Here is a 25,033-nt window from a genome sequence, read left to right as displayed (position 1 = left end):
CTATTTTGAAGGCAAATACGTATGCCACCAAGCACTGTCTCATTGAAATTATATTATCTTGTTCAAAAACTTTAATGATTTTTTAATTTTTATCAAAATTCAGTTGTTTCTGAACTTTTGCACCAAAACCTTTCAAAAAAAAAAAAATTTTATTTTATTTAACCGTTATAATTTGTAATTTTTGTAGTTTGTATATGAATTGAATTAATATAAAGAACATTTGGTAAAATTTTCAGCTGATTTGAGAAAGCTTGTGAAAAGTTATGCTTTAAAAACTGAAAAAATTTGCTGTTCCTAAACTTTTGTACGCTACAGTATTTTGATATCATCGAAACGGTCAGAGCCCATTCGCAGCGGTCAGAGCTCGTTCGCAGCTTTAGAGATCACCTAAAAGAAACCTCTGCAATCTTAACGATTCCTAACACATATTTACAAATACAGATTTTGATGCTTCCCAAAAAAGTAAAAATAAAAAAAAAATTGTTTTTTGTTTAAATGCTCAACTTTAACTAATGAAGAATAAATAATGTGATATAAGTCAAATAAAAACACATGGTGATCGTAATAAATTTAATAAGGATGAACAAAATATTTGAATTGTCATCAAAATATTTGAATTGTCCGTCCTAAATTACGGTCATAAACGAAACCTCTTAAATAACGGATGTCGACTCTTTGTTTTACTTGCAGAAAATTCAGAGTAAACCATGTCATCGGCACCTGACATGGATGCCATGGAACCTTGGCGACGAACGACGGACTAAATAAAAAGTTTAAGAAAAATTTGACCAAAAAATATGAAGATTACGAAATATTTAAAAATGCTTCAACCAAACCTGTTAAGCCGCTTAAAAACATCAGGATGAGAGGACCACTTAATCACACAAGAACAAGTTGAAACACTGCAAATCAGCTTGTGATACATTCAGAATGTCTACCCTTGTGAACTGTTGAAAAAATAAGATTACTTTAAAAGGGACTTACACTATTTCCAGATTTGCCTGCTGATTCTCCTGGAATTTTTTCCTCTTCAGCATCTGTATCAGTTGCAGCTAACACCTAAACCATTTCTTTGGAGATGTAAATAAATTTAAAGAACTTCATTAAACAAAAGGTATGATGATAAGATATATAAATATGTCGTTTTCAACCGATGAAAATAACAGAATGCTATTAATTGAATTTCAAACTGCACCTTTTGAAGTAACTCGTGATGCTCTTTTTTATTTGAATAGGATAACGTTTCCTAGTAACCAAAAAAACAAGAATTATATTCTTTTTTATAATTTAATAATTTCTAATAAACATTTTATATTGACATTCGGCCTAGAAAACAGCGTGCCATACTGACCTATTTGCACACAGTATTGACCATTAATAACAATCCATCATGCTTTTTTTTTTTTATATCATCCGACTTTGATTGATAATAAATCAATGATTGTTTGATTCTTTTCAAAAATAAAAAGTGTTCATTGATGAGCATCATACTTTCATTCAAATAAATAAAAATATTCATAAAAATATTATTCGATACGCTAATTATTTTGCTTTTTTTGACACATCTTATTATCCAAAATAATTATAATAGCCAAAATTAACAACCCACTCAATTATTTCAAACTTCCTTCAAAATTGCATCTGTCTTTGAGTAAAACTTTGAACTTATTTATGAATTAATAATAATTACTAGAGAACTTTTATTTAAATTGTTATAAATGTTTGAAAAATTTGTGTAAAATGAAACATAAAAATTAGTATCTAATTACCTACAACATTTTAGCAATAAAACAAAATGACTGGAAAAACTATTGATATGACAAAATGTAAAATCATAGCAATGAATGAACAAAACATCTCAATCAGAAAATTACAAAACATTTAAACACAACACATGCAACTGTTTAAAGAATAATCAACCGAGATCATGAATACAATTAATAGTCTTCCGCGTACCGGAAGACCAAACTATTCAATGGAAGGCTTGATTCTTAAATATACTTAAACATATTGGATAATTACTTGATGCCTTCTATTGATATTTTCCGAAAAGACAAGGGAATTATCTTACAACAAAATAATGCTTCATGTCATACTTCTAAGATTTGCAAGCAATAGTTTGAAGAAAACAATATTAAAATCATGTCTTGACCTACCAATAGTCCAGATCTCAAATAGAGAACTTGTGGTCTTGCTTAGACCAAAATCTTGGTAAAAATTGAAATAAAAGATCAGCTGAAAGAAGTAACAAAATTACAGAATAATGCTCCAGAAGATTTAAGTCAAAAAAGATATTATTCAGAATTTAGCAATTTCCATGCCAAAACGGATCAATGAATGCTTAAAAGCTAAAGGATTGTTAACAAAATATTATATTTTTTTTTTGTTTTTTTGTATTTTGCAAATTTTTTTTATTATGGTTTGTTAATTTTGATGTTGTAGTTTGTTTATTTTGGCCACATTTTTTGATACGAAGACTTATTTTCATTTCAATATCTTAATTTTTTTTATTTATAATTATTTTGTAATAAATTTAAATTGTGATCATTTGATTCATTTGAGTAGAAAAAAAAAAAAAAAATTGAAGAAAAATCTCTTTTAACTTTTAAAATATTTAACTTCAAAATTATATTCATACTACAATAACGTGATGGATTTTTACTAATGGCCAATACTGTATTTAATACTTAAGTGTTGTCAAAATGGTATTTAACAGAGTTTTTTTGGAGTGCATCCTTTATGCCATTAGTTAAAAATTAAAGTTTTCCCACTTTAGCTTGATTTTTAGCTAATAATTTTCTAATTTCCTATGTTTAAATATCTTGACTAAAATTTTTTGTTCTTCTTTTAAAAAAGCTTTGCTGTTTTGAACTAATAGTCTTTTTAATGCAAATTTTTAATTTCAATAAATTACCTCATCCATTCCTGCGAGCTTAGTTATGACCTACAGAAAAAAAACAACCTTTTCACAGCCTCTCATAACACATAAAGAAATTATCCTGCAAAAAATCTTGCAAAAATTATAGTAAAAAAAAAAAAAGCAAAATAAAAAAGTACTTTGTAGCTATATCCTTGATTTATGAGAAAACGTTGTCGTTTATTGGAAAAGAACATTTCTTCTGTGTCCTATAAAAAGATAAAATATTGCTATAACAAGACAAAATATAAAGATAAAATATTGCTATAACAAGATAAAATATTGCTATAAAGATAAAATATTGCTATAAAGATAAAATATTGCTATAACAAGATAAAATATTGCTATAAAGATAAAATATTGCTATAACAAGACAATTTTTTTTGTTATCAGTGTAAAATAATGAAATTGCTCAAAAGCGTCCAAAGATGTTAGTGATTGCTTTTTGGTTTGTTTTTCTATTGGACATTTTTAAAGTAGAAAACAACTTACTGTTGATACAAGTGAATAGAAAAATGCATTATATTCCTCAGCTGCCATATCTAAAATTATTTGTTATTTACAAATTTATTAACAAAAATAAAAAAAAAAAGGAAATCAAAGAATATTTAAAAATTTGTTAATTTATAAAATGCAGAAATATAACAATGGTAAAAAATATCTTGAGATTAATTGCTTTGAAACTTATAAGGTAACTTTCACCAAATTAGCACTATACCTTTCTTAGCTCTCAAAATTCGACCAAGACGCTGAGCTTCCTAGACAACAACAACAACAACAAAAAAAACATTGACAAAAAATTTCTCATCTAATTGCCAAGAACAAAGTATGTTTTTGTTGCAACAATTACTTCAATGACTTTTATTTTTATTACAATTACTCCAATGACTTTTAAACAAATTGTAATGCTGGGGGTAACTGGCACATTTAAACAATTCTGTTTATAGTAAAATTTTCTCAAATAATTTTCTAGTCTTGCTAATCAGACAGCATCCTAGAATTATTCAGCATCCTCTTCATCTTTATTACTATGAATAATTTATCCAATGATTAAAATTTACTGGGGTTTTTACTAATTTATTTAACCTCCTCAAATGTCAATGTTAACTTAACAGTGGGGTAACAGTGACAAATGCATAAGTACATTTGAAACTAGCTAATATTAAGTGATGTCAAAGTAGAAATAGAAATAAGGTCAGAGTAGCAATAGGTATACCCTGTTTAATATATTAAAACAGAATAAAATTTCAATTACTAAGCAATGTTCTGAGCACAAAATATTTATTTAAATATTTAAATGAATTAGTGTTAATTTAGCACTTGCATTTTTCATTATAATATAAAAACAGGTTTTGCTATTTGTAATTGCTAGCATAATACTAAATTTTTATACTTTATGTAAGCTGTGTCATTTTGGAAATAACACCTCTACTTTGATTACAATATATACTGATTATTTACTATGTCCATCAATATCTGTGCCAAAGCTACACCATGATTCAGAAAATATTGACATAAGTTTGCTTCAACAAATTTTCATCATATTTGCAATGATAGCTTATTTTTTAGATGGACAAACTAAATAAACAATCATTATGCTAATTAAGAATTTATAGAAGAAAAATAAAGCAAAATCAGATCAAAATCAGAACCAATCAGAATGTATTTCTAAAACTTTTTAAATGTTCTTACTACTGACAAACTTTTGATAGAAATTTTTTTTATTTTATTCATCTTTAATATTTGACTTTCTCAATTGTAGAAAATGTTAACAAGACTCATTTGAAGTAAGTTCTAGTGATATACAACTTACTCAATTTCTTTTTTCCTTTTGTACTGTTTCCTTGTGGTGTTTTCTTGTACTGTTTTCTTTGTACTGTTATTATTACTTGTACTGTTAGGTAAGATGTTTTTGTAAGTGCTTTAAAATAGTAACTTTTATACTCTCTTTTGGACCATTGAGAATATAGATGAAAGCAGTTTTCAACTAATAATATAAAATGTTAAGATAATTAACACTAGCAGAAATTTTTTAAAGAAATTGTTCAAAATTGCATGATTGTAAGCATATACTTTGTTAGCCATAAATGATTGGACAATTTGTCTCATTAATTGATCCTTTGAACAAGCCTTAATTTTCAACATCCAATCATGAACAGGTATCTCATCTTTATGATTATCAACTTGACCATTTTGCAATTAATTCCACCACCTCAACTGGTAATTTTCTGCAGAGAATGTACAATTGACAATTATCCACCTTGTGTTAAGATGGCTAATCAACTTTGTCTGTATGCTGTTTCTTTAAATGGTTCATCACTGCAACAGTTAATATCATAAAGAAATGGCACCTTTTTAACACTTAACTTTAAAGTAAGAGAGGTAAAATAATTCAAGTTTTAAGCCAACATATTCAATGAGAATCTTATCTCATAAGTAATTAACAACCTGTTACATTCATCTTAGTTTAGTTCATGGTCATTGTATTTTAACATGGAAACATGTTTAAACACTGAGTTGCATTATCTTTGTTTTATGTGTTTAATATGTTAATGGGAGATTTTATATAGCCTCAAAGTTACCCTGAGTTGCCTTAATGATAAAATCTTTTTTAGAGGAAATAAAAACTTGGAAAAGAGATACCTGTCGTCTTGATCCACCATGAGAAGAGATCTACAAAAAATATTTATTTTTCTAATCTTTTAACTCATACATTTATTAAATAACAATTTAAAAACTTGGTCATTTCATTAAACTAAAAGCACTAATAATAAGAAATGTCTTTTACAACTTCTAAAAAACTTACACAAAATGAAAATGGTTATCTATTGAGCTGAGCTGAGAATTCATACACATTGGAGTAATACTCACTTGTATAAGGACATTAGCTTCAGGCATATCAAAAGATGTATCACCAACCTAAAATTATTTATAACCATAACAGAATTTAATCTTCACCATCTTAATTAATTACAAGCAGTATGCTTACAGCTATTACTTCTATGATGTAAACTAAACAGCATTTAATACAATTTACAAATACTTATTATATTTTGCTTTTGTAGTGCTTTCAATTTGCTAGTTCATAGTAAACCCTACCTTGGAAATGAAGATTGTATTTACCAAAGGATTATGAACAAAATTCTGTATTATATGCAAGCGCTCATTTTGTGATGTAGGTCCATAGATAAAAGGCCTTTAAAAAAAATACTACTAAAAAATCTTTAACTACTGTACTGTCCTGTTAACTTAAAACACAGTGCCTCAAAAATTTTTTTTTTTAAAGAAATTGTATTTTAAGCAGGACAGCACCTGTAAACTGCAACAAAAAGAATTGTTATAACAAATACAAACTTTTCATACTGATGAAAGTTTAAACTGTAAATTAAATTTAAAATGAACTGATACTATCATGTTGATGTAATAGAATATGATACTAAGACATCAAAACCAGTGCAATATATATTTTATAAGTATAAGATATGAAAACTTTTATAGCATAGTACTAAAAGATTAAGAGGCTTGATTAAAACAATAAGTCAAGAATTTTTTCTTTGGCCCAGTCATGATCCACACACCAGTCATTCTTATGATACATATCTTACTTGTTCAACTTTACTGCATAATGTTTCAAGGCAAACACGTTATCAGCAAAAACAATGATTTTGTCATTTCGCCTTTAGGGAAAAAAAGTAATATTTTAAATGTCACAAATTAAAACATGATTTTGCTCAGATATAAGTGAAGTTTATTTAGCCTTTTTTCAAAGTAACTTAGTACAGTAAACCTATCAAAAAGGCAAAAAAAAAATCAACTAACCTCTCATGAAATCGAATTAAGAACTAAAAAATAAAATTAACATAACAAAATTTAAAAAAATGTAAAAATGGAGAATACATTATCTTAAATTATCTTAAATTACATGTAAATGTCAAACCTCACAAGCTCTAAACTTGTTTGGATTCATCACGTAGAACAGCTATAAAGATAATTAAAGTAACTCAAAAAAAATATCAAGTAGGATTTTATGATTATTACTTTAAAAATATTTAAAACATACTGTGAGCCTGATAATAACTGTCACAGTTTAAATTGCTGTTTTATACACCTTCTGTAAAGTTCTATTTGTATTCAACCACAAGAAAAAAAAAGAAGACTCTTATGACACAAATGTAGACCTTTGACATTGATGCTTTTGTAGTTTAAAAATAGTATTTAAAATATCACTTTTATTATGAGAAAGTGAACATAAAAATTATTAAAAATCAACTGAAAGTAGAAATGCACATACACTTGAACCACAAGTAGCACAAAGTTTATTTTCTTAAATTTACATACTTTGTAAGTGCCATATAAAAACATAGCTAGATTGTAATCTCAAGCACCCTTAACAGATGGAGCACTTATTTGACATACTATTTTGTTAAACAAAACACAATACTGAATCAATTGTGCATCATTAGTCCATTTCATATCTAACTTGCTTCTATGCATGGACTTCACAATAACATCTTAGTTTTCATCACAAGTATCATGCATAAGCCTTATGTATCATAAAAGCATGCAACTTATTTACAGGGTTGAAAATTTGTTGCATCTTTTTTTTATCAAGTTAACATTATTCAGTTTATGAGTATCATACACAGTATCATTATAAAAAAACTTTATAATTACTAATATCATCACTTGAAAGATTTTAACACTTTTTATGGTTTGTCTTTAAATCTTTGTAATAAACAGCAAACATATATAGGGTTGCTTGATTGGCTTCAAGCCTCTGGAATGCATCTTGCACAAGAAAACTTTTAAGAAAATTTTAAAAACACACCAAAGTCCAAGACTGTATTTGTGTCATAACATACACCAAAGTATTTGTGTCATAACATACTTATTATAAGTCTTATTATTATTATTTTTTTGTGATTGACTATATCTTCAAGGTGCAAAGTTTCATTATTTAATTAAACTTTTTATACTACTTTCTAGGCTCACAAAGTGAACATAATTTTTGATGTTTTTCAAAAAAGTGATTTTTTAACTGACTGCTGCAAGTGTTTAACTTTTAATATATAATTTGACATAATTTGACTACTACAAGTAGCTTTCATAAGTATAAAAAAGTAACAAAAATTTGATACTACTTGTCAGTAAGGATGGAGCTGTCGCGCATCAAAGCTTGAAAAAGTCATGCTAAATTTGCAATATTTTGCAACTTTGATGAACAGTAACTCCAAAATTATTTGGAATCTATCAAAAACAACTGCAAAAATGGATTATTTGGATAAAAAACTATGAATAAACGAATTATCAGATGATTACCTTTTTTATCAATTTAGTTATGATCCATTGGATACTAAAATTTTGTCTATACAGCGCATTATTAATTCAATTATAACTTTTGAGCAAATTGATAAATTAAGGTAAAACTTTCAGGGTTGTGTTTTTTGCATAAATTTTGAAGCAACTCTGAGGTATTATACAGGAAACATGTGATTTAATATGGAATGACCTAAGTATGAGGTGATTTTTTTGATTGAAAGAGAATTTGGCTTCTATTTCAAAATACTTTTAGGTAATGGAAATATTTTGTTATGTCTAATTTCAGTTGATGAATTAATAATTGTTTAAATTTGAATGATGAATTAAAAATTGAATCATTAAAAATTTAATAATGAATTAAAAATTGTTTAAATTTCTTTTAAAAAATTTCTCTAATAGTTCTAACAAGCACTTTTCATCAAAATATTATGTCCTTAAATTGTTGCACAAAATTGTATGTTAAAAAAATTAATAATATTCTATTCTGGCAGAAAACAAGAATACGCACACTTCGCTTTCTTGATGGTATGCTCAAATATTCTCTGTAAAATTCTGGACTCATAGGACACCAAACCTAAAAGTGAAAAATGATCACAAACCTGCTGCAAAAATGCAATTTAAAAAGATAGATAAAATTTAAAAAATACATACAACAATCAATAGTCAGAATAATCAAATGCTAATACCTCAGCACATTGAACTCTAGCCAGATACCCATTGTTTTGCAATTCCATCCAATTGGCTTCATAAAGTTTTGGACCAATCAAAAAATTCAAATCCTAGATGCAATACCAAAAATTTATACACAAACACATAAAAAGTAAATCTACAAAAAGATTAAAAATAAAAATTAAAAACAAAACTACTTAAAAGAAATTTAAAATTAAAATACCTGTATTTTGTCATCTTCTCTGACTAGAGTAGCTGTTAAACCAAGCTTGCAATGAGCATTGACAACTATAATATTTATATAATATTACTAATATATTGACAATAAATCTAAATATTTTTTTAAACATTGAAATATGTTTTAGAAGTTTTCTGTTTGTTTGAATTTTTGTTGCAAACAAAAAAAACAACAAAACAAATAGTTTTAAAAATGGCTGACTTTTTAAACACTCTGTTCTTGTGCATTTCATTAAATTAGCTGTATTATAGGTAATCTCATACCTAATCTAAAATTATCAATCCATCCTTTTTCCATGAGCTGGAAGATACATTGTAGTAAAATATCATTAATTTGTAAAACTCCCAACATTTAAAATGACTTACTTGTAAGTACCCTTCTAAACTGTTTGGCTGGAATGGTGTGAACTTCTATAAAGATGAAAAAATGCTACTTTAGTTTTTGTTAATTCTTTAACTGAATCCATGTCAACTATTCAACATTTACACACAAAAAATTGAATATTTACCATCAAGTAGCATTAGACCCCACTCTGTATTTTTCAAAAAATCCATAATCTAAAGAAAACCATTAAAACATTTTAAAACTGTTTCTTTACATGTAACACAAGTGAAAAAGCATTAAATATGTTCAGAGTCTTGAGTTAAGAGTCATTAAATTATTTTGTTTTGTCTTTGATGAAACGAAAACAAAGTATTATTAGATCAAAAATATAAAAATTTTCTTCAAACTAAAACTATTACAATGATAAATTTATATTTAGTTATGAATTAGATTTATAACTAAATAAAATTGAAATGATAAACTTTGACATTTTTTTTTTTCAACCTACAAGTGTGGATTCATAAGATCTCTTCATTGTATGAGCTATCATAGAATAAGTTGTAACAGCAAGATGACAATCTAAAAAAAAAAAAAAAAAAAAAAAAATTATCATTAAGGTTTTGATTTAATTGAAGGATTGAGATTTTTGTAGCAAAATACCAAAATACAGAAATAGTTCCTGTACAGTTCAAATAATTTTGTTTTGCTTAAGTGAAATTCTTTGTTTTTGTTATTTGTAATTTTCTATGCAATATTTAAAAAGGATAGGAAAACTGAATTGTTATTCAGAAATGATCATGACATTGGAAAATAAGATCTGCTACGAAAACTAAAGTTAACTGCCAATTGTTGAAGAAATAGACTATTATCTGTTCAGAAATTGTTAACTGCTTGAATCTATCTTATGGAGATGAAATGTCTGTGACAACAAAGAAGAGATAGCTTGATAATTTGATAGAAGCAGAGCTTGATGAAAGAAAAAGCCACAAGAAAACATTAAAAGGATACAGTGGGCAAAACTGCACAAGAAATCAATCGGAAATGTGTTCCTTGGGTTGAGTCCAAGTTTAACATTTGAGTATAAAGCATAATGAAATTGTAAATTAAACATTTTTTTTTTATCTTTCTTTTTTTTATTTTTAAAAAATAAATCTATCTATCTATCTATCTATCTATCTATCTATCTATCTATCTATCATACATACATACATACATACATGCATGCATGGATGCATGGATGCATGCATGGATGGATGGGTGTATGTATGTATGTATGTATGTATGTATGTATGTATGTATGTATGTATGTATGTATGTATGTATGTATGTATGTATGTATGTATGTATGTATGTATGTATGTATGTATGTATGTATGTATGTATGTATGTGTGTGTCTATGTGTGTGTCTATGTGTGTGTCTGTGTGTGTGTCTGTGTGTATATATTTTATGACAAATTGAACACCCTCACCTACTGGTTTATCTTTTGTATCAGAGGTAAATCTACATATATGTTTGTCATCAATATTTGCCCACAACTTAAACTGTGACTTCCATTGCTCCACAGAAACACCTATGTAACACACACATAAAAATAGTAAGAGGACAAATTTAACAAATTAGAAACTTTTGTCCTAAAGTTAACACTAAAACAAGTTGAATAGTAAATATTTCATTTTAAAAGTGTTAGTTAAAAGTAGAAAATATTTACTTATCCTTATATAGGCATGTGCAAAGATTTACTGGAGTCTTTGTAATTATTCACAGTTATTCACAGTTGTATACTGCTGTAAGTACATGTGTAGAGTCCTTATACATTTCTAATATTTATTCATGAATTTGTTTTGTTTTTAAACCTTCCAAAAATAAGAACTCAGTCTTACTAATTATGATACTTGATTTTTTCCATATAAAAGACAGATTTTTTAAATTAGAAAATGATGATGAAAATAACCAAAGTTAAAATTTTTATCAGTTTTTTGGAATGCTTTTTTTTTTTCTCTTAAAATATATTGATGATCATCATGCTTTTATCATCATAAAACTTAATCTAGGCAAGAGTTCATTCTAAACCTTTAGAAAAATTTTTCTGTGTTAAAAATGTTAGCCTTGATAAATATCATCCACTTCTGCATTAAAACTGAAAGTGAAATTTAAAAAATATTAGATATAAAAAGTATGTAAATGAAAAAAAAAAAATAATAAAATAAAGTTAACCTGAAGTGCAAAGTACCAAGCACTTCTTACGCACTGTGCATGCAGCTGTGACACCTACTAGTGTTTTTCCAGCTCCTAAACAATTTTTTTGACCATTACTTGAGTGATAAAATAAACACTCCAAATGATTACTTTGTCATAAAAAGAAGGGATTAGGAAATAAGAATTTAAACTTAAAACAATAAGTTAATATTAAATGTTAAAATTTGAAAATAAGTTAATATTCAAAATTTCATGCCACATGGTAATACGATGACACCAGAACGTGCTCTGCCATTTCCAAACATTTTACGAAGACTTTTTTCCTAATATAGTGTATAAGCATCAATTTAAAGGTGTCTTTCGAAAATAACTTTAACCATAAATTCCAACTTTTTACTATGTTAGTTACCTGATAAGGTCGTAACAATGTAGAAGGTTTCAAATCCATACTAAAAATTATTACATTTGTAATGCAAAAACTTATTTACAGCAAATTAATTATTGCAGTAATATTACCAAAGTTACACAAGAAAGATTAAAATGGAACAATTATACTTAAGAGTACAAAAAAATGTTTTAGGTCAACTTTATTTATCAATACTTGGTATTTTAAAGTTTTTTCAAGTTCAAACAATCTTCATGATAATTGAAGACTTTATTTCAAAAGCCACCTCTGTCAAATTTTACCTTGAAATGTGATCTGCTTTACTTTTTTGTTTGTTTCTTAAAAAATATATTTTCTTGTCAGGCTGAAAAAAGTTCTTCAAAAACAACCTTAGTCACAAGATATTTGCTTGCAAAGCTTAAATGAGCTTTTCAAAAACAACCCTAGTCACAAGACTATTTGCTTGCAAAGCTTGAAGAAGTGCTTCAAAAAAAACCTTCATTACCAATGTTTTTCTGTCACCTGAAAAGTACACTACTTTGAAGATGGGTTTTGAAAAAAAGAAATCAATTGCTAATTTAAATATAGAATTTAAAAATAAAAAATTATAAAAAACTCAAATTTTTTAGCAATAAGAAACTCACTTTATATCTTTGTTAACAGTGTCATTGCTGAAATCATATTCTGCAAGTAGAGGATAATCTAATGCTATGCACCTAAAAAATGTTTAATTATTTAGATGCATAACTGTTTAATCGCTTAAAAAAAGGAAAGAAAATCAAACAAGCAATCACAAGATTTTTCTTTTTACATTAAATAATTATTTAAATTATTGTATAATTTTGACTCAGTAAATATTAAAAAGTGATTAAGTGAAAAAATTGGATTGTTGAAATTAAAACATAAAAACAGATTGATAACTTTTAAAAGGCCATTATGAATACAAGATTATGAAAACTGTAAAAGTTCAGTTCATATCAAGTAATAATACTAATACCCAGAAAATATTTTGTACAACAAATGTGACTATAAAGCACATGTGACTATAAAACATATGATTATTTAACACATCTGATTATAGAAAGAACAGCTACATAATATCTGGTGTTTTGTATAATTGTAACCAAATTGAATCAGTGCTATTTTTTTGATTTTTCCAAAGCTCTTAAAACTTGAAAAAATATTTTTTATTTTCATTTGTTTTTGGATTTTATATATTTTAACATGACTAAACATGATTGATTTGAACATGAATTAGCACAATTGAGCTTAAAATGACATAACATGATTGATTTGAACATGACTCAATATGATTTATTTTAAGATGACTTAAAATGATTGATTTTAATGACTTGCATTTACATTTACAGTTAACTAAAGTAAAGCAAAAGAAAATTGTATAGTTAAAATAAAAAAACTGATCGGGTCAAAAACAAAGTTATTAAAAAGCAAGTTACTATCCTGTTAAACAACCTACTAACCATTGAAAAAGAAATGCATGTATGAGGTGACTACAAATACTACCCATTTTTTTTTAAATTTTTCATCAAAGCAAATTATTGTTTTGATGATGGTAGGGCAAGAACAAAAAAAGCAAAAACATTATGAACTGGTGAATTCATCTAACAAGATTGATAAATCAAAATGGTCCTTTTAAACTACAAGTCATGGAAAGTCTCCTTATGGTAGAATAGTTCACACAATCAAATACTAAGAGCAAGGTCAAGTTTGTAGCTACCTTTAAACAATAAAGGTTTTTACAAGTGAAAATATTATTGCACATAGGAAAAAGATGAAATATTGACACCAAATTTAAAACACTATTCCAAGGACAAGAGGTTTTTATTATTTGAAAACTTTGAACAACTAAAAACACATACTATTGGCCTTAGCATGACAATGTCTGTATTGCACAATCATCAAATTTTCTATTTTCTATGGGGAACTACTGGGGGACTATATTATTACTAAAGTAAGTAGAAAAAAAGTTTTAAAAACTTAAATAAACAAATATTATGCTATTCCACAAATAAAAATTTACAGCATGATGTTTATAGTTGTATTGCATTTTTATTTTATTTTTAGGCAATGATGGCAATTATTCTATTTTAGTAGCAAGATAATAAATTTAGTAACTTCCCTTTGAACAATCATAATTCCAAAAGTAGAAAAGAGACATTTTATACTTTGTTCATGTAGGTCTATATACATAGATATGAAGTTTTATTAGAAAAAAAACCATAATAATTTGGCTTCTGCTTTTTTAGATATCTGTTCCAGAAAAGAGCTGGAAAAGCATGTATTTATGATAGTTTAGATCAAAAAACTGTTTGCCTACCACAGCTTTTAATATCATGCTTATTCCAAACATTAAAAACTACTTCAGGTTAATAAAATGTACTTCAGTTTAATGAAACGTACATAAGCAAAATTATTGACAATCAATTGACAACAAAGAACCATTTTGTGGCACTGAAAAAAAAAAAGATTTTAGAACCAGGTGCCTTTTCAGAACTTTAAATAACTGTAAGAGAGTAAAGTTTAGTAGGCTTGCATTATAAAATTTAGTAGGCTTGCATTATAAAATTTAGTAGGCTTGCATTATAAAATTTAGTAGGCTTGCATTATAAAATTTAGTTTAGCTTGTATTATAAAATTTAGTTTAGCTTGCATTATAAAATTTAGTTTAGCTTGTATTCCTCTGCAAATGTAACTTTCACTACAAAAATTAACCATCTAACTTTTGGGTCATAAGATAAAATGGTTTCATTCTGCAAATTAGTTATAACCTTTTTTGTAAATTTTCTATGTGCTCCTGAGCAACTTCAAATGACACTGTGTTGGAAGGTTCTTCTGCCTCATCATCTTCATCCATCATCACTTTGCCAAGATAATCAGCTATGTCTGAAGGTATTGTTTCTTTCTCATCCTAATAAAAAAATCAAAATTAATAGAAAAACTCAGTTAAAAAAATTCCAAACTTTTATAAAAATAAAAAACGTTTTAAAAATATTGGAAATTACTATATTAAAAACACCTCTTGTTTTTCTGGCTCATTAAGTACATTTGGATCTTTATTTGTTTGCAAACGATTGAGCTAAATAAAAAGTAGCTATTTGCTTAGTTTATCAGATAATAAAAATTAAAATTAATATTTAAAAAATTCCAAATTTAAAATATGTTATTACTAAAATATATATTGCAAAAAATCCCTCTGAACTTTTATAAAAAAATTACTGCAGATACACTATTCATAAATTACAATACTTTAGTTAACAATCTGCCTTATAACATAACCCCTAACTAGGAAAAAAAAATTCTTTAAAAACCTTGAGTGCATTAGAGTTGACCGTCTTTGAAGAAATTAAACCTCCATCATTACCATCACCTTTGGAAAGAGCTCTAATTATAAAGATTAGTGTTACAAACTTCTAATAAACTTAACAGATCAAATGTTGCAAGCAATATTACAATATTATATTTGCAAACTTAGCAGCTTTTAAGGTCAGATATTTAAAAGAATTAAAAATGAAGTTGCTAATAAAACTCATAAAGATTTTTTGAGATTCTTATGCATATCAAAAAAATTTCATCTCTTGAAAGATATCAAATCTTTTTATATTTTTTATCTTTTTACATGATTAAATTACATACCAAGTTGGCATATCAATAATCAAAATTTATTTTATAAAAGAAATAAAAGTCACTTCATAATATAAAATTCAAAAACTTGGATTCAAGTAACATTACTTTATTCTCATTGTTTTCAGGAATTTTTACCTGCACATTTGAATTTCTGGATCTTTTAACAATTGTTGTAATGCATCCTATACAAGAAACAAAAAACTACACAGATGTTGCTGGCATTTTTAACCCTTGAAACATGTTCTAATAATGGCTTGTATTAAATTTTCTTCAGATGAAAACCGGTTACATAAATAGAAAATAAAATAAGGATAATAGAAATTTGGGTTAACTTTAAAGTCATGGATTTTATTTTTTTGCTTGGGGCAGTTTTGATAAAATTTTTAATCAAGAATTGTAAGAGTTAGATCATCTATTCAATACTCAATTAGGTTTGTAACTGTTTAACTGAAATTTAGGTTAATTTGGCTTTCTATGGTTCTTGACCATTTGAAAGAGTTTTTAAGTTTTTCCTCAATCTGCGATCAATCTGTAATTCAGCAATCACTCGTAAGCCAGCCAAAGAACAATCAGCAGCATCATTTAGCACTTTTGTATTATATGTAGTCCAAAATAAAGTCCATATCTACTGGAGTTAATGTCTAAACCAAGATAAGTCAATATCTACTGGGGTCAGATATTGACTTCATTTTGAAGATTCCATAGTTTATTTGGGAAAGTTTTCAAATGCAAGCTTTTAAGAGGGCTGGATTCATTAGACTATATTTTATGAAAGCCATATAGGAGATTACGACCCTATTTACTTAATCATTTAAGTTCACATTTTGCATTTTGCAGTTTCTATACTATAAAGTCCTTTTTTATTGAATCCATATTTGATTAAAAGTTCATACACAGTTTTTACATACTTGATTGAACTTATAATTCAATTTTAAATCCATACTACAATTTTCAATTAAATTTAAATTAATTTTTTATTTAATCCTGAATAAACAATTTGCTTTTATATATGGCAAACAACTTAGTTGAAAACTTTGGTTTTAGGGGTGTATTAGGGTGTATTCTATCAAGCAAAGTTTATCTATCTGTCTGTTACTATATATTACAGAAATCCAGAAAGTATAAGTTTAAACTTGAAAAACAACTGATATTGCTAATGAGCAGATAGAGCTATAAAATGGATTTTGTGTATTGGATTTCAGCAGTCATTAACAAAGACAGCTTACTGTGCACTTTTTTAACTCTGATTCTAATTAATTTTGTTGAGTTAATTTGGGATTAATCATATAGAAAATAAATGTAAAAAAGGAGTTTATGAAGAGAGAAGAAAAAAAAGGAAAAAAAAAATCTGTTACAAGTAACAAACCTTCTTTGGCGCAATTATTAATAATAAAAAAAAAACTTACAGGAAAGTTACTCTCAACATAATATCGATTGTGTTTTAAAACCAGTTTAACTTTGCCATAGCTAATAGTACACAACTAAATTAAAGTAGGAAAAATTTTTTTAAAAACTTGGTTAAAACAACAAACTAATACTTCAGAGAATATTGCTGTTAGTTTTAAATTCACCAAAGTACAATGCATTTTGGTATTGTCTAACAGAGTGTTGGGAGTTGATTATTGTATACAAGAGGAATAACTTGAGTAATTCCATTTCAATTTAATTATTTATCCATACTTCTTTGATTTTGTTGAAAACTGGTAAAGCCAAAGTACTAAATAAGAAAATTATTCTAAGGTACTTAAATGAAAAAGTGGTTCTTAAGATATTCCAGTTTTAAATATCCAATTTAAGGCTGGTTTACATGATTCATTGAAAGTTGAATATTTTCTAAATTATAGATAACAACATCAAAATTTTTGAAGAATATCATCTACTGAAGCTACTTTAGATAAAAAGTTAAATCTTTTAATATTGGCGTTTCAACAAATTAGTGCAAAAACTTGCTTCGCAAAGAATAAAATCATTTTCAGCATGAAAAACTAATTCTAAATGTATAACTTCATTACTTTTAGATAATTATACATACAGTTTTTTTAATTTTGATTTTTTTTTTAGTTTCCAATTGAACTGGTATTAAATGAGTTATTTAAAAATTGATCTTAAGAACCAAGATCAACTTCAACCACTTTGAATTGGATGTCCACATTTCTCCAGGATAATTTTTTCATTGAGTTTCAACAAAATCAAAAAAGTATGATTGACGAGTTGATAAAAAATTACTCACATCATATTTTACAAACAAGCAGAAAGGTTGTTATAAATTTTAGTCTTGAAACTAAACATTTGTAGCATCTGTAGGAAGTTGTTAAAAATTGGAGTGAACTCTCCCCCTCAATGCAGAAATAAATATATGGTCCCTTGTAAAAAATTTATAGTTGAAGAAAAACTGACTAGTTACCTACAGATTGGATCAGCTCTATAATTACCTATACAATCTTTATGTATTTCTTACAAAAACAGTCACTCACATAATTTGTGATTTTCATTACTGACTAAACAAATATTGTCAAGTGTTAGATAGAGCTGTTTGTTTTGGACAAAATCTCATAATACACCCATGATGACCTGAATACATCCATGATGACAGAAGCAACATTAGAAGAATAAGAAATAAAACTAGAAACCAAATGAATCACAAAAAAAACTTTGTGCTGTTTTATTTGTCAGTTACATGCCAGTAAGCAGATTTTCAAAAACTTAAAACATGAACAACTTCAAATTTATTTTGATGCAAATTTATGTGAATTGTCAGAAATTATCTTTATCTAACTACAGATGAACATTATTTACTGAATGTGTACTCATGTTTAGTTGGCCACTACTCAATGGATCATGTGAATAGAAAACTGGGAAGATTTTCAATGCAAATTGGCTTATTACTGCATTATCATGCAACAAAAATCCAGCTAGTAACTGGCAAATCTTATTATCAAAGTGAAAGCCAGAGATTAGTGTTGCATTTAAACAAAATCATTGGGCAATCACAAAATTTTCAAGGTGTTTTGAAAATATACTAAAGAAAGTGATTGACTTGGTTACACAAATTATAAAAATATTAAAAAAAAAGTCTTTAATGTTGATTATAAATTGAAATAAAAAACTAAATTACTTCTATAAACTGAACAATTCCTTCAGGGATGGTTGTTTTGCTCAAACGTGTCAGATACTCTATAATATCTTTTGTCTAAAATTTTAAATACATGTTACAAACCAGATATTAACATCAAAACAAATGATTTAAAGCAAAGCATTTGGCATCCTAAAAAACATTTCATTTACTAAACAAAAAAATTGTTCTATTTTGAACTTACTGCCTGATGAAATAAAAGGTATTTACTTCAAATTTTTGAATTTTATAATTTTTGAGTTTTTTAACCTCAAATATCTTACAGTTTAAAAAAACAAATCTTTGCGCAGAAATAAATAAGAATTATTGTTGAATGTAATTTTATGAAAAAAAGAAGATAACTTCCTTTAAGTAAAAGTTTAAAGCACCCTAAAATTATTTTCCAAATCATAACTTTAACATCTGCAAAATCTTAAAACTTACCTTTTGAATAAAAACAAATAGAACCATTTTAGGTGTTTTTTTGATTGAATATTTTGGCTGTTTTAAAACAAAAATTTATACCTGTAAACCAACAGAAACAGCAGCGTAGAGTGAATAAGCGGTGAGTCTATACAATAATAAGCAAATTTACTTTTTATAAAACGTGAGGTGTTTTTTTCTTTACAAAAAGAAGCTTTTTTTTAAAATCTTAACAAAATTGTTTTTGATAATGACAAATAAAAAGGGTTGGAAGAACATATAAAAAAGGACAGCTTACTTGTATTCATGAATGAACTTAGGTCTACAAACAGGCTGTAAAAAAAAACAAAAAACAATAACAAGAACACAAAAGAATACAAAGCACCTGTAGTTTTGAAGAATACAAAAAAAACTTATAAAAACATTTCATTTTGTTAATCAGATTCTAGAAAGAATAATTGATAAAAAAAAACATAGCAAACTACCTCAGCAATTGTAATGAGGAAATCATGTGCATGCTTGTACACTGCTGAAAAAGATTCAAGGAAGATATGACCATCAGGTGCCTTAAAAAACAATAAACTTTAAGATTCAACTGTTAAACTGCTAAATCAATTATGATAAATTATAAAGTCTGAGTAGTTAAGATAAACTATGAAGCCCGAACAACCTCTGCAAAGCAGTAATGATTTTATTCAAGAAGAAAAAGAAAAGAAGATAATGGTGGTGTTAATGCCAATTTGACAAATGCATTAATAACGGTAACAATTACAATAAATTTCTAGAATCCTGTGTATGTAATATTTACATTATTTTACTATACAAGGAGACAGTTTCAATGACCATTCTATCCAATAATAACAAAAAAAGAAATTAAATGTTGCTGCTTATTATCTTTAAGCTAATGATCATTTTTTTAAACTTGTGTTAAAACTTACCACCCATAAGGGTCTTGATTGATGATCAGACTTTAAACTTACTATTTTACGATAGTCTTTTGCTCCATATTCATCCTAAAATACAAACAGATTATTTTTTGGAGGTAATTTTGCTTTTTTTTTTGTTTCTTAATACTTAAGCATAGAATTATTCTTTCAAATAAGTAAGACTGTGAAAAAAATGGTAAGAGAGCCCCTAGTTAAAGTTTATAACAAAAGTAAATGACAAAACAATGCATCAACTAAGCCAAGAACAGACAATAATAATTATTATGCAAGATGAATGAGATTAATCAAAGAAACTTATCCAAATCCTTTATCATAATCGTGTTTTGCACTTTATCATATTTGTGTTCTGCACTTTATCTAAATTTTTTGGAAAAGGAAGTAACACTCCCAAAGGTCATCAAACACATAGGTGCAGAAGTATTTTCATACTCCACATCAAAAACATGTAAATATTGCATGATTTTGATTGGCACTTTATTTCTAATGTAAAAAGATCAGATAGGAAATATTTAGAGAAGTAAACTTAAATCCCAACTCAGAAGAGTTTTAGAACTTAATTTCATTTTTTAAGTTACATTTAGGTAGTTCTACATAAAAATAGTATGAATTTCTATTTTTTGATTTAAAAAATATATTGATAGATTGCTTTAAATATCAAACTTTATAGACATAAATGATACAAAAACTAAAATACTACAAGTTTTTTAATAAATTACATAGCAAATTTGAAGAACGCGATTCTTACTTTTTTAGATGAAGTGACAGCTATAATCAAACTGCATTAAATTGTGGTTATCACTCTTGAATAATCATTAACTATATCATTACCACACAGCTATCAGAAAGAGATATGATAATACACTTACAACTTTCCATTATCTTGCATATTTGACTGATAATTGCTTTTTGGGCAAAAATAGGTTAAGAATTAAATATTAAAATGTGCAATAATTGTTTTTTTTTAATAAGTAAGTTAATCTGGATTGAGTTTTTTTTTTACATAGATAAAAATCTGACTTCTACAAAAGAAGATGAAGGAAATAAATGGTTTGTCAATCAATATCCAGCTCAGGATCAATTGAAAGAATATTTTCTTTGTTTAATCTTCTCTGGTCAAAAGTTAGGAGCAAATTAAACAGTAAAAAGACAAAAAAAATAAAAGTAAAAATGTATAGACAATATCAAAAATAAATACTTTGTTTTGAAAAAAAAAAAAAAAAAAAAAGAAAAATTGTAGTAACTTGCAATAAATTGTAAGTACTTAATAATCATACAATAAAAATTTTAATTAATGGATTATTTAATGTGACAACAGTAGGTTTATCACTTAAGCTAAAACAGAGGCCATCATAGTTGCTATATTGTATAAGCAGATTTGTCATTACCTGTTTTACAAAATAATTTATCATTAAATAAATCAGAAACAGCAAAAATGAAAAATATAATACAAACTTGAGGTAAAGAAGTTCTTGACATATTAAAACCATCCAGAAGTTGAAGCACCCTTCTTAACCTTCAGTTGAAGCACCCTTCTTTTACTGTTTCATGTCCTCCCCTTAATTTAAACAGACTTCTCAGACCCATCTGAAATTGTATTTAACCCGGACAGAGCCTCTGCTAACTTTGTCTAGAAGTGACTCTTTGACAATATAAACTTCTGGAGGAGTGATCACCTAGTTTCCTAGGCTTCAACTCCCCTGATATTTTAACATAAATGTATACCCAGCCTAAAGCTTAATAGTCCTTGCATTGTATTTTAAAATTCTATAAACTTTATGTATCCAAAAATTAACTTTAATGTTAGCAAACTATATCAGAATCACTTGCTTTAATTTTTTTTATATCTTAATAAAAATTGTATTAATAATAATTGGAAATATAATTTTTAAAATAAATTTTAAAAATTATATTTCCAATTATTAATAATACAAGTTTTATTAAGATATAAAATTAGCATACATAAAAAAATTTAAATAATATTGAAGTTTTTCAACTTCAAAAAAAAAAGAAGGGTAGTTTCAACAATTCAATCAAAAATGTAATTGTATATCATTTTTGTTACAGGGTAACAACTTTGTAAATTTTATTTAATTGAAACATTTTTAATAGTTTCAGTTGTTCTAGCAATCGTTGATAAATAAATATTTTTCTGAGGTACTTTTGAAGCACCTTAAAAAAACATTTGATTCAAATAATGCAATATGGCTGGCCCATACTTGTGTATCCATTCTCCACCAAAAGGCTACATATTGTTTAATTGCAAGTTCTCTTTTAGAATTTTTAAAAATTTAAACTTATACCTACATATTCAGAGAGAATACAAATATACCTCTATATTCAGAGAAAATTCAAATAAATGTAAGCGTTTTTAACTCACATAAAGCATATAAAATACTCATTATTATTATACTAGAGGTTTATAAAAAAAAACTTTATTAGTTGAATATAAAAAGAAAATAATTTTCAAAATGTTAGTGTTACACCTGGTTAACACCTGGTCAAATCTGCTAAACTTAAAAATTGCACAACTTGAACTTTGCTTCAAGAATGTTAAATGCCTTCCATGCTCCTACTGCTACTTATTCATTATCCAATAAACAATCTGAAATTAGCTCATTTTTACATTACTCAGCTGCAACCAATCCTTTAAGGAGTAAAATGGTTATATGGCAATTTATAAAAAGGATAATTATCAAAAAAATTATTCTTATAGCATCCATTTTCTGTTGATATGTTTATTTAAATTTCACTAAATCAGGACTTAATAAACATTCACGTTCATAAACATAAACGTTCAACGTAAAAAAACTTTGAATAACTCAAACATTTATTAACTCAACTTTCCTGTTCTTAATGAAAACTACTTTTCTGTTCGTTAGAGATTTGAATTAAGCAGATTTAATTGTTCACTATCATCAACAAAATATAAAAAAACATTACCATACTTGCACTGTCATCTCCAACCCTTCTATTTGCTGCAGAAGGAACAGCTGCTACTGCAATATATAGGAAACTTTAACAATAAATGTTAAAATCTAAATTCAGTTAAAAAAAATCATGGATTAAAAAAAAAATTGAAATTCATTATGTATCAAAAAGTTTATTATTATTTTATCACTACAAATAGGGATTATTGATGCAATATGACAAATTAAATTCTGTGAATTACAGAACCAATATATAGAATTTTAGAAGTCACTCAAGGGATATGAGTTTCTCATAAATTACAATATATACTAATGTATAACCTGAGTATGTATGGGAATTAATAACACATAATAAAGTAGTTTATGTTATTATTGCACATTAGTTGAATAAAATTTGATTTTTAATTATTGCCCCTTGTATAACAGACACCCCAAACTTTTGAAGATAACTTTTAAAAAAAGTTTGGATTATACACAAGTATATATAGTAAAGTTTTTTGCATGAATACTAAACAATGAGTCTACAATATAAATATAAACGGCATGTAATGCTTTTAAATACCATTATTAGTTTGCAGATTGCAGCCAAAACAAAGTACAAAGTTCAACAATTTTCAAAAAAACTCACTTGCATTGAAAAAAACAAAATACTTAAGTAGAACAATAACTGTGAATTAAAAACAGCCAATTTGTTTGTTTGATTCAACAACTAATTGGAAAATACTAACAAACCTAATTGTACTAACTTGACAAGCAGTGAAGTTAATGCATTAATTAGTATTACCAAACTAGGAATTTAAGATCTCTACAAGAAACTCATATATTAATTATTTCTATATAATGCAACTTGGGTTCCCTTTAGACTATCAAGTGGACCTGATATTCCCAAGGAATTAGAGTAGTCTGATACAAGAGTTGAACAACTTATAAGCTGGATGTAATTCTTGTGTAAGGTAGAAGCCAAATGTATGATACATACATACAAACATACATACATACATACATACATACATACATACATACATACATACATACATACATACATACATACATACATACATACATACATACATACATACATATATAGACACACACACATACATATATGTAAAGAAATATTTTATATTACCATAAGTGTTTGCACTTAAATTGCTTGATTCATCTTGGTCATCTTCTGAAAAATCTTTTTCCTGTCAGAAAGAAATCTTTTACTACATACATACATACATACATACATACATACATACATACATACATACATACATACATACATACATACATACATACATACGTACGTACGTACTTACATACACACACACAATTAAAAACTAAAAGAATGATTTACTAACATCATCTTCTTTTCGCTTTTTTGACGATTTTGATTCTATAAAAAAAGAAAAGTTTATCGTCTTTAAACCAAAAACTAACTTTAAAAAGTTTTAAATCTTTAGAAAGTGATTTTATATATATTTATGTACTTTACAAATTAAAATAAATTAAGTTGAAACAAAGATCTCATATCAATATTAAGCACTTCGATAGCTGGTTTTTTAAAAATTCATACGAAGAGCTAAGGGCGATTATAGATACAAACTCAACCCAAGATAGAGAACCTTTTTCTTCTCTTTTCCTTTTCTTGTGTTTTCCCATCGTTTGTATATTTTGACTGTATTTCTAGCTATTTTTTCATTACAAACAAGTATAGGAGTTGTTTTTTTTTTTAACTTAAAAATCAAAAAGAAAAGATATTTATGTTTTTAGCACGTGTGTAAACTTGGCTCATAAACGCGCAGAAATTCGCCGGGAAAATCGCAGTTTGATTTTTCATTTCAATCTATGAAACAAATATAATAAGTAATAATAAAATTAAAAAAATTAATAATAATTTGTTACGTAAGGAACTTTCGGGCCCAAATTTCATCAAGTTAC

The 25,033-nt window shown here is 26.6% G+C and overlaps 1 protein-coding gene across 2 annotated transcripts; it reads right to left on the bottom strand.

Moving 5' to 3' along the window:
* Positions 1 to 556: 556 nt before the first annotated feature.
* LOC145189746 (general transcription and DNA repair factor IIH helicase/translocase subunit XPB-like) lies at positions 557 to 24,915 on the bottom strand. 2 transcript variants are annotated; one of them, XR_016453767.1, is made up of 38 exons: positions 24,718 to 24,915; positions 24,454 to 24,488; positions 24,234 to 24,294; positions 23,118 to 23,173; positions 20,169 to 20,243; positions 19,716 to 19,796; positions 19,529 to 19,563; positions 19,333 to 19,378; positions 18,811 to 18,885; positions 17,102 to 17,176; positions 15,831 to 15,877; positions 15,380 to 15,452; positions 15,088 to 15,147; positions 14,840 to 14,979; positions 12,695 to 12,766; positions 12,075 to 12,114; positions 11,922 to 11,988; positions 11,684 to 11,758; positions 10,938 to 11,039; positions 9,976 to 10,046; positions 9,652 to 9,700; positions 9,509 to 9,553; positions 9,129 to 9,193; positions 8,923 to 9,015; positions 8,745 to 8,810; positions 6,855 to 6,896; positions 6,737 to 6,759; positions 6,523 to 6,594; positions 6,017 to 6,113; positions 5,789 to 5,836; positions 5,561 to 5,590; positions 3,636 to 3,675; positions 3,410 to 3,459; positions 3,058 to 3,126; positions 2,915 to 2,944; positions 1,196 to 1,246; positions 985 to 1,070; positions 557 to 760 (listed from the first exon to the last, which is right to left on the bottom strand). XR_016453767.1 is itself a non-coding variant. In XM_090091813.1 (38 exons), the coding sequence occupies exons 1-38, from the start codon at positions 24,752 to 24,754 to the stop codon at positions 638 to 640; spliced, it is 2,391 nt and encodes a 796-aa protein (XP_089947939.1). In that variant the 5' UTR covers positions 24,755 to 24,915; the 3' UTR covers positions 557 to 637. The 2 variants fall into 2 exon arrangements, 1 of the variants encoding a protein (XP_089947939.1); XM_090091813.1 differs by having other exon boundaries at positions 985 to 1,059.
* Between the last annotated feature and the right edge of the window lie 118 nt (positions 24,916 to 25,033).

This window comes from Hydra viridissima, unplaced genomic scaffold, assembly GCF_058129835.1.
Source record: "Hydra viridissima isolate aposymbiotic clone 2 unplaced genomic scaffold, HvirCarnegie_v1 scaffold_6, whole genome shotgun sequence".
Classification (NCBI taxonomy): Eukaryota; Metazoa; Cnidaria; class Hydrozoa; order Anthoathecata; family Hydridae; genus Hydra; species Hydra viridissima.
This window is presented reverse-complemented; position numbering and strand designations above follow the sequence as displayed.

Coding starts and splice junctions, on each gene's coding strand:
- LOC145189746 (XM_090091813.1), bottom strand. CDS start 24,754: ATGGGAAAACACAAGAAAAGGAAAAGAGAAGAAAAAG. Junction 8,811..8,922: donor CTAGAGTTCAATGTGCTGAG/GTATTAGCATTT, acceptor TTTCACTTTTAG/GTTTGGTGTCCTATGAGTCC. Junction 3,676..5,560: donor ATGGTGGATCAAGACGACAG/GTATCTCTTTTC, acceptor GTTGTTGTCTAG/GAAGCTCAGCGTCTTGGTCG.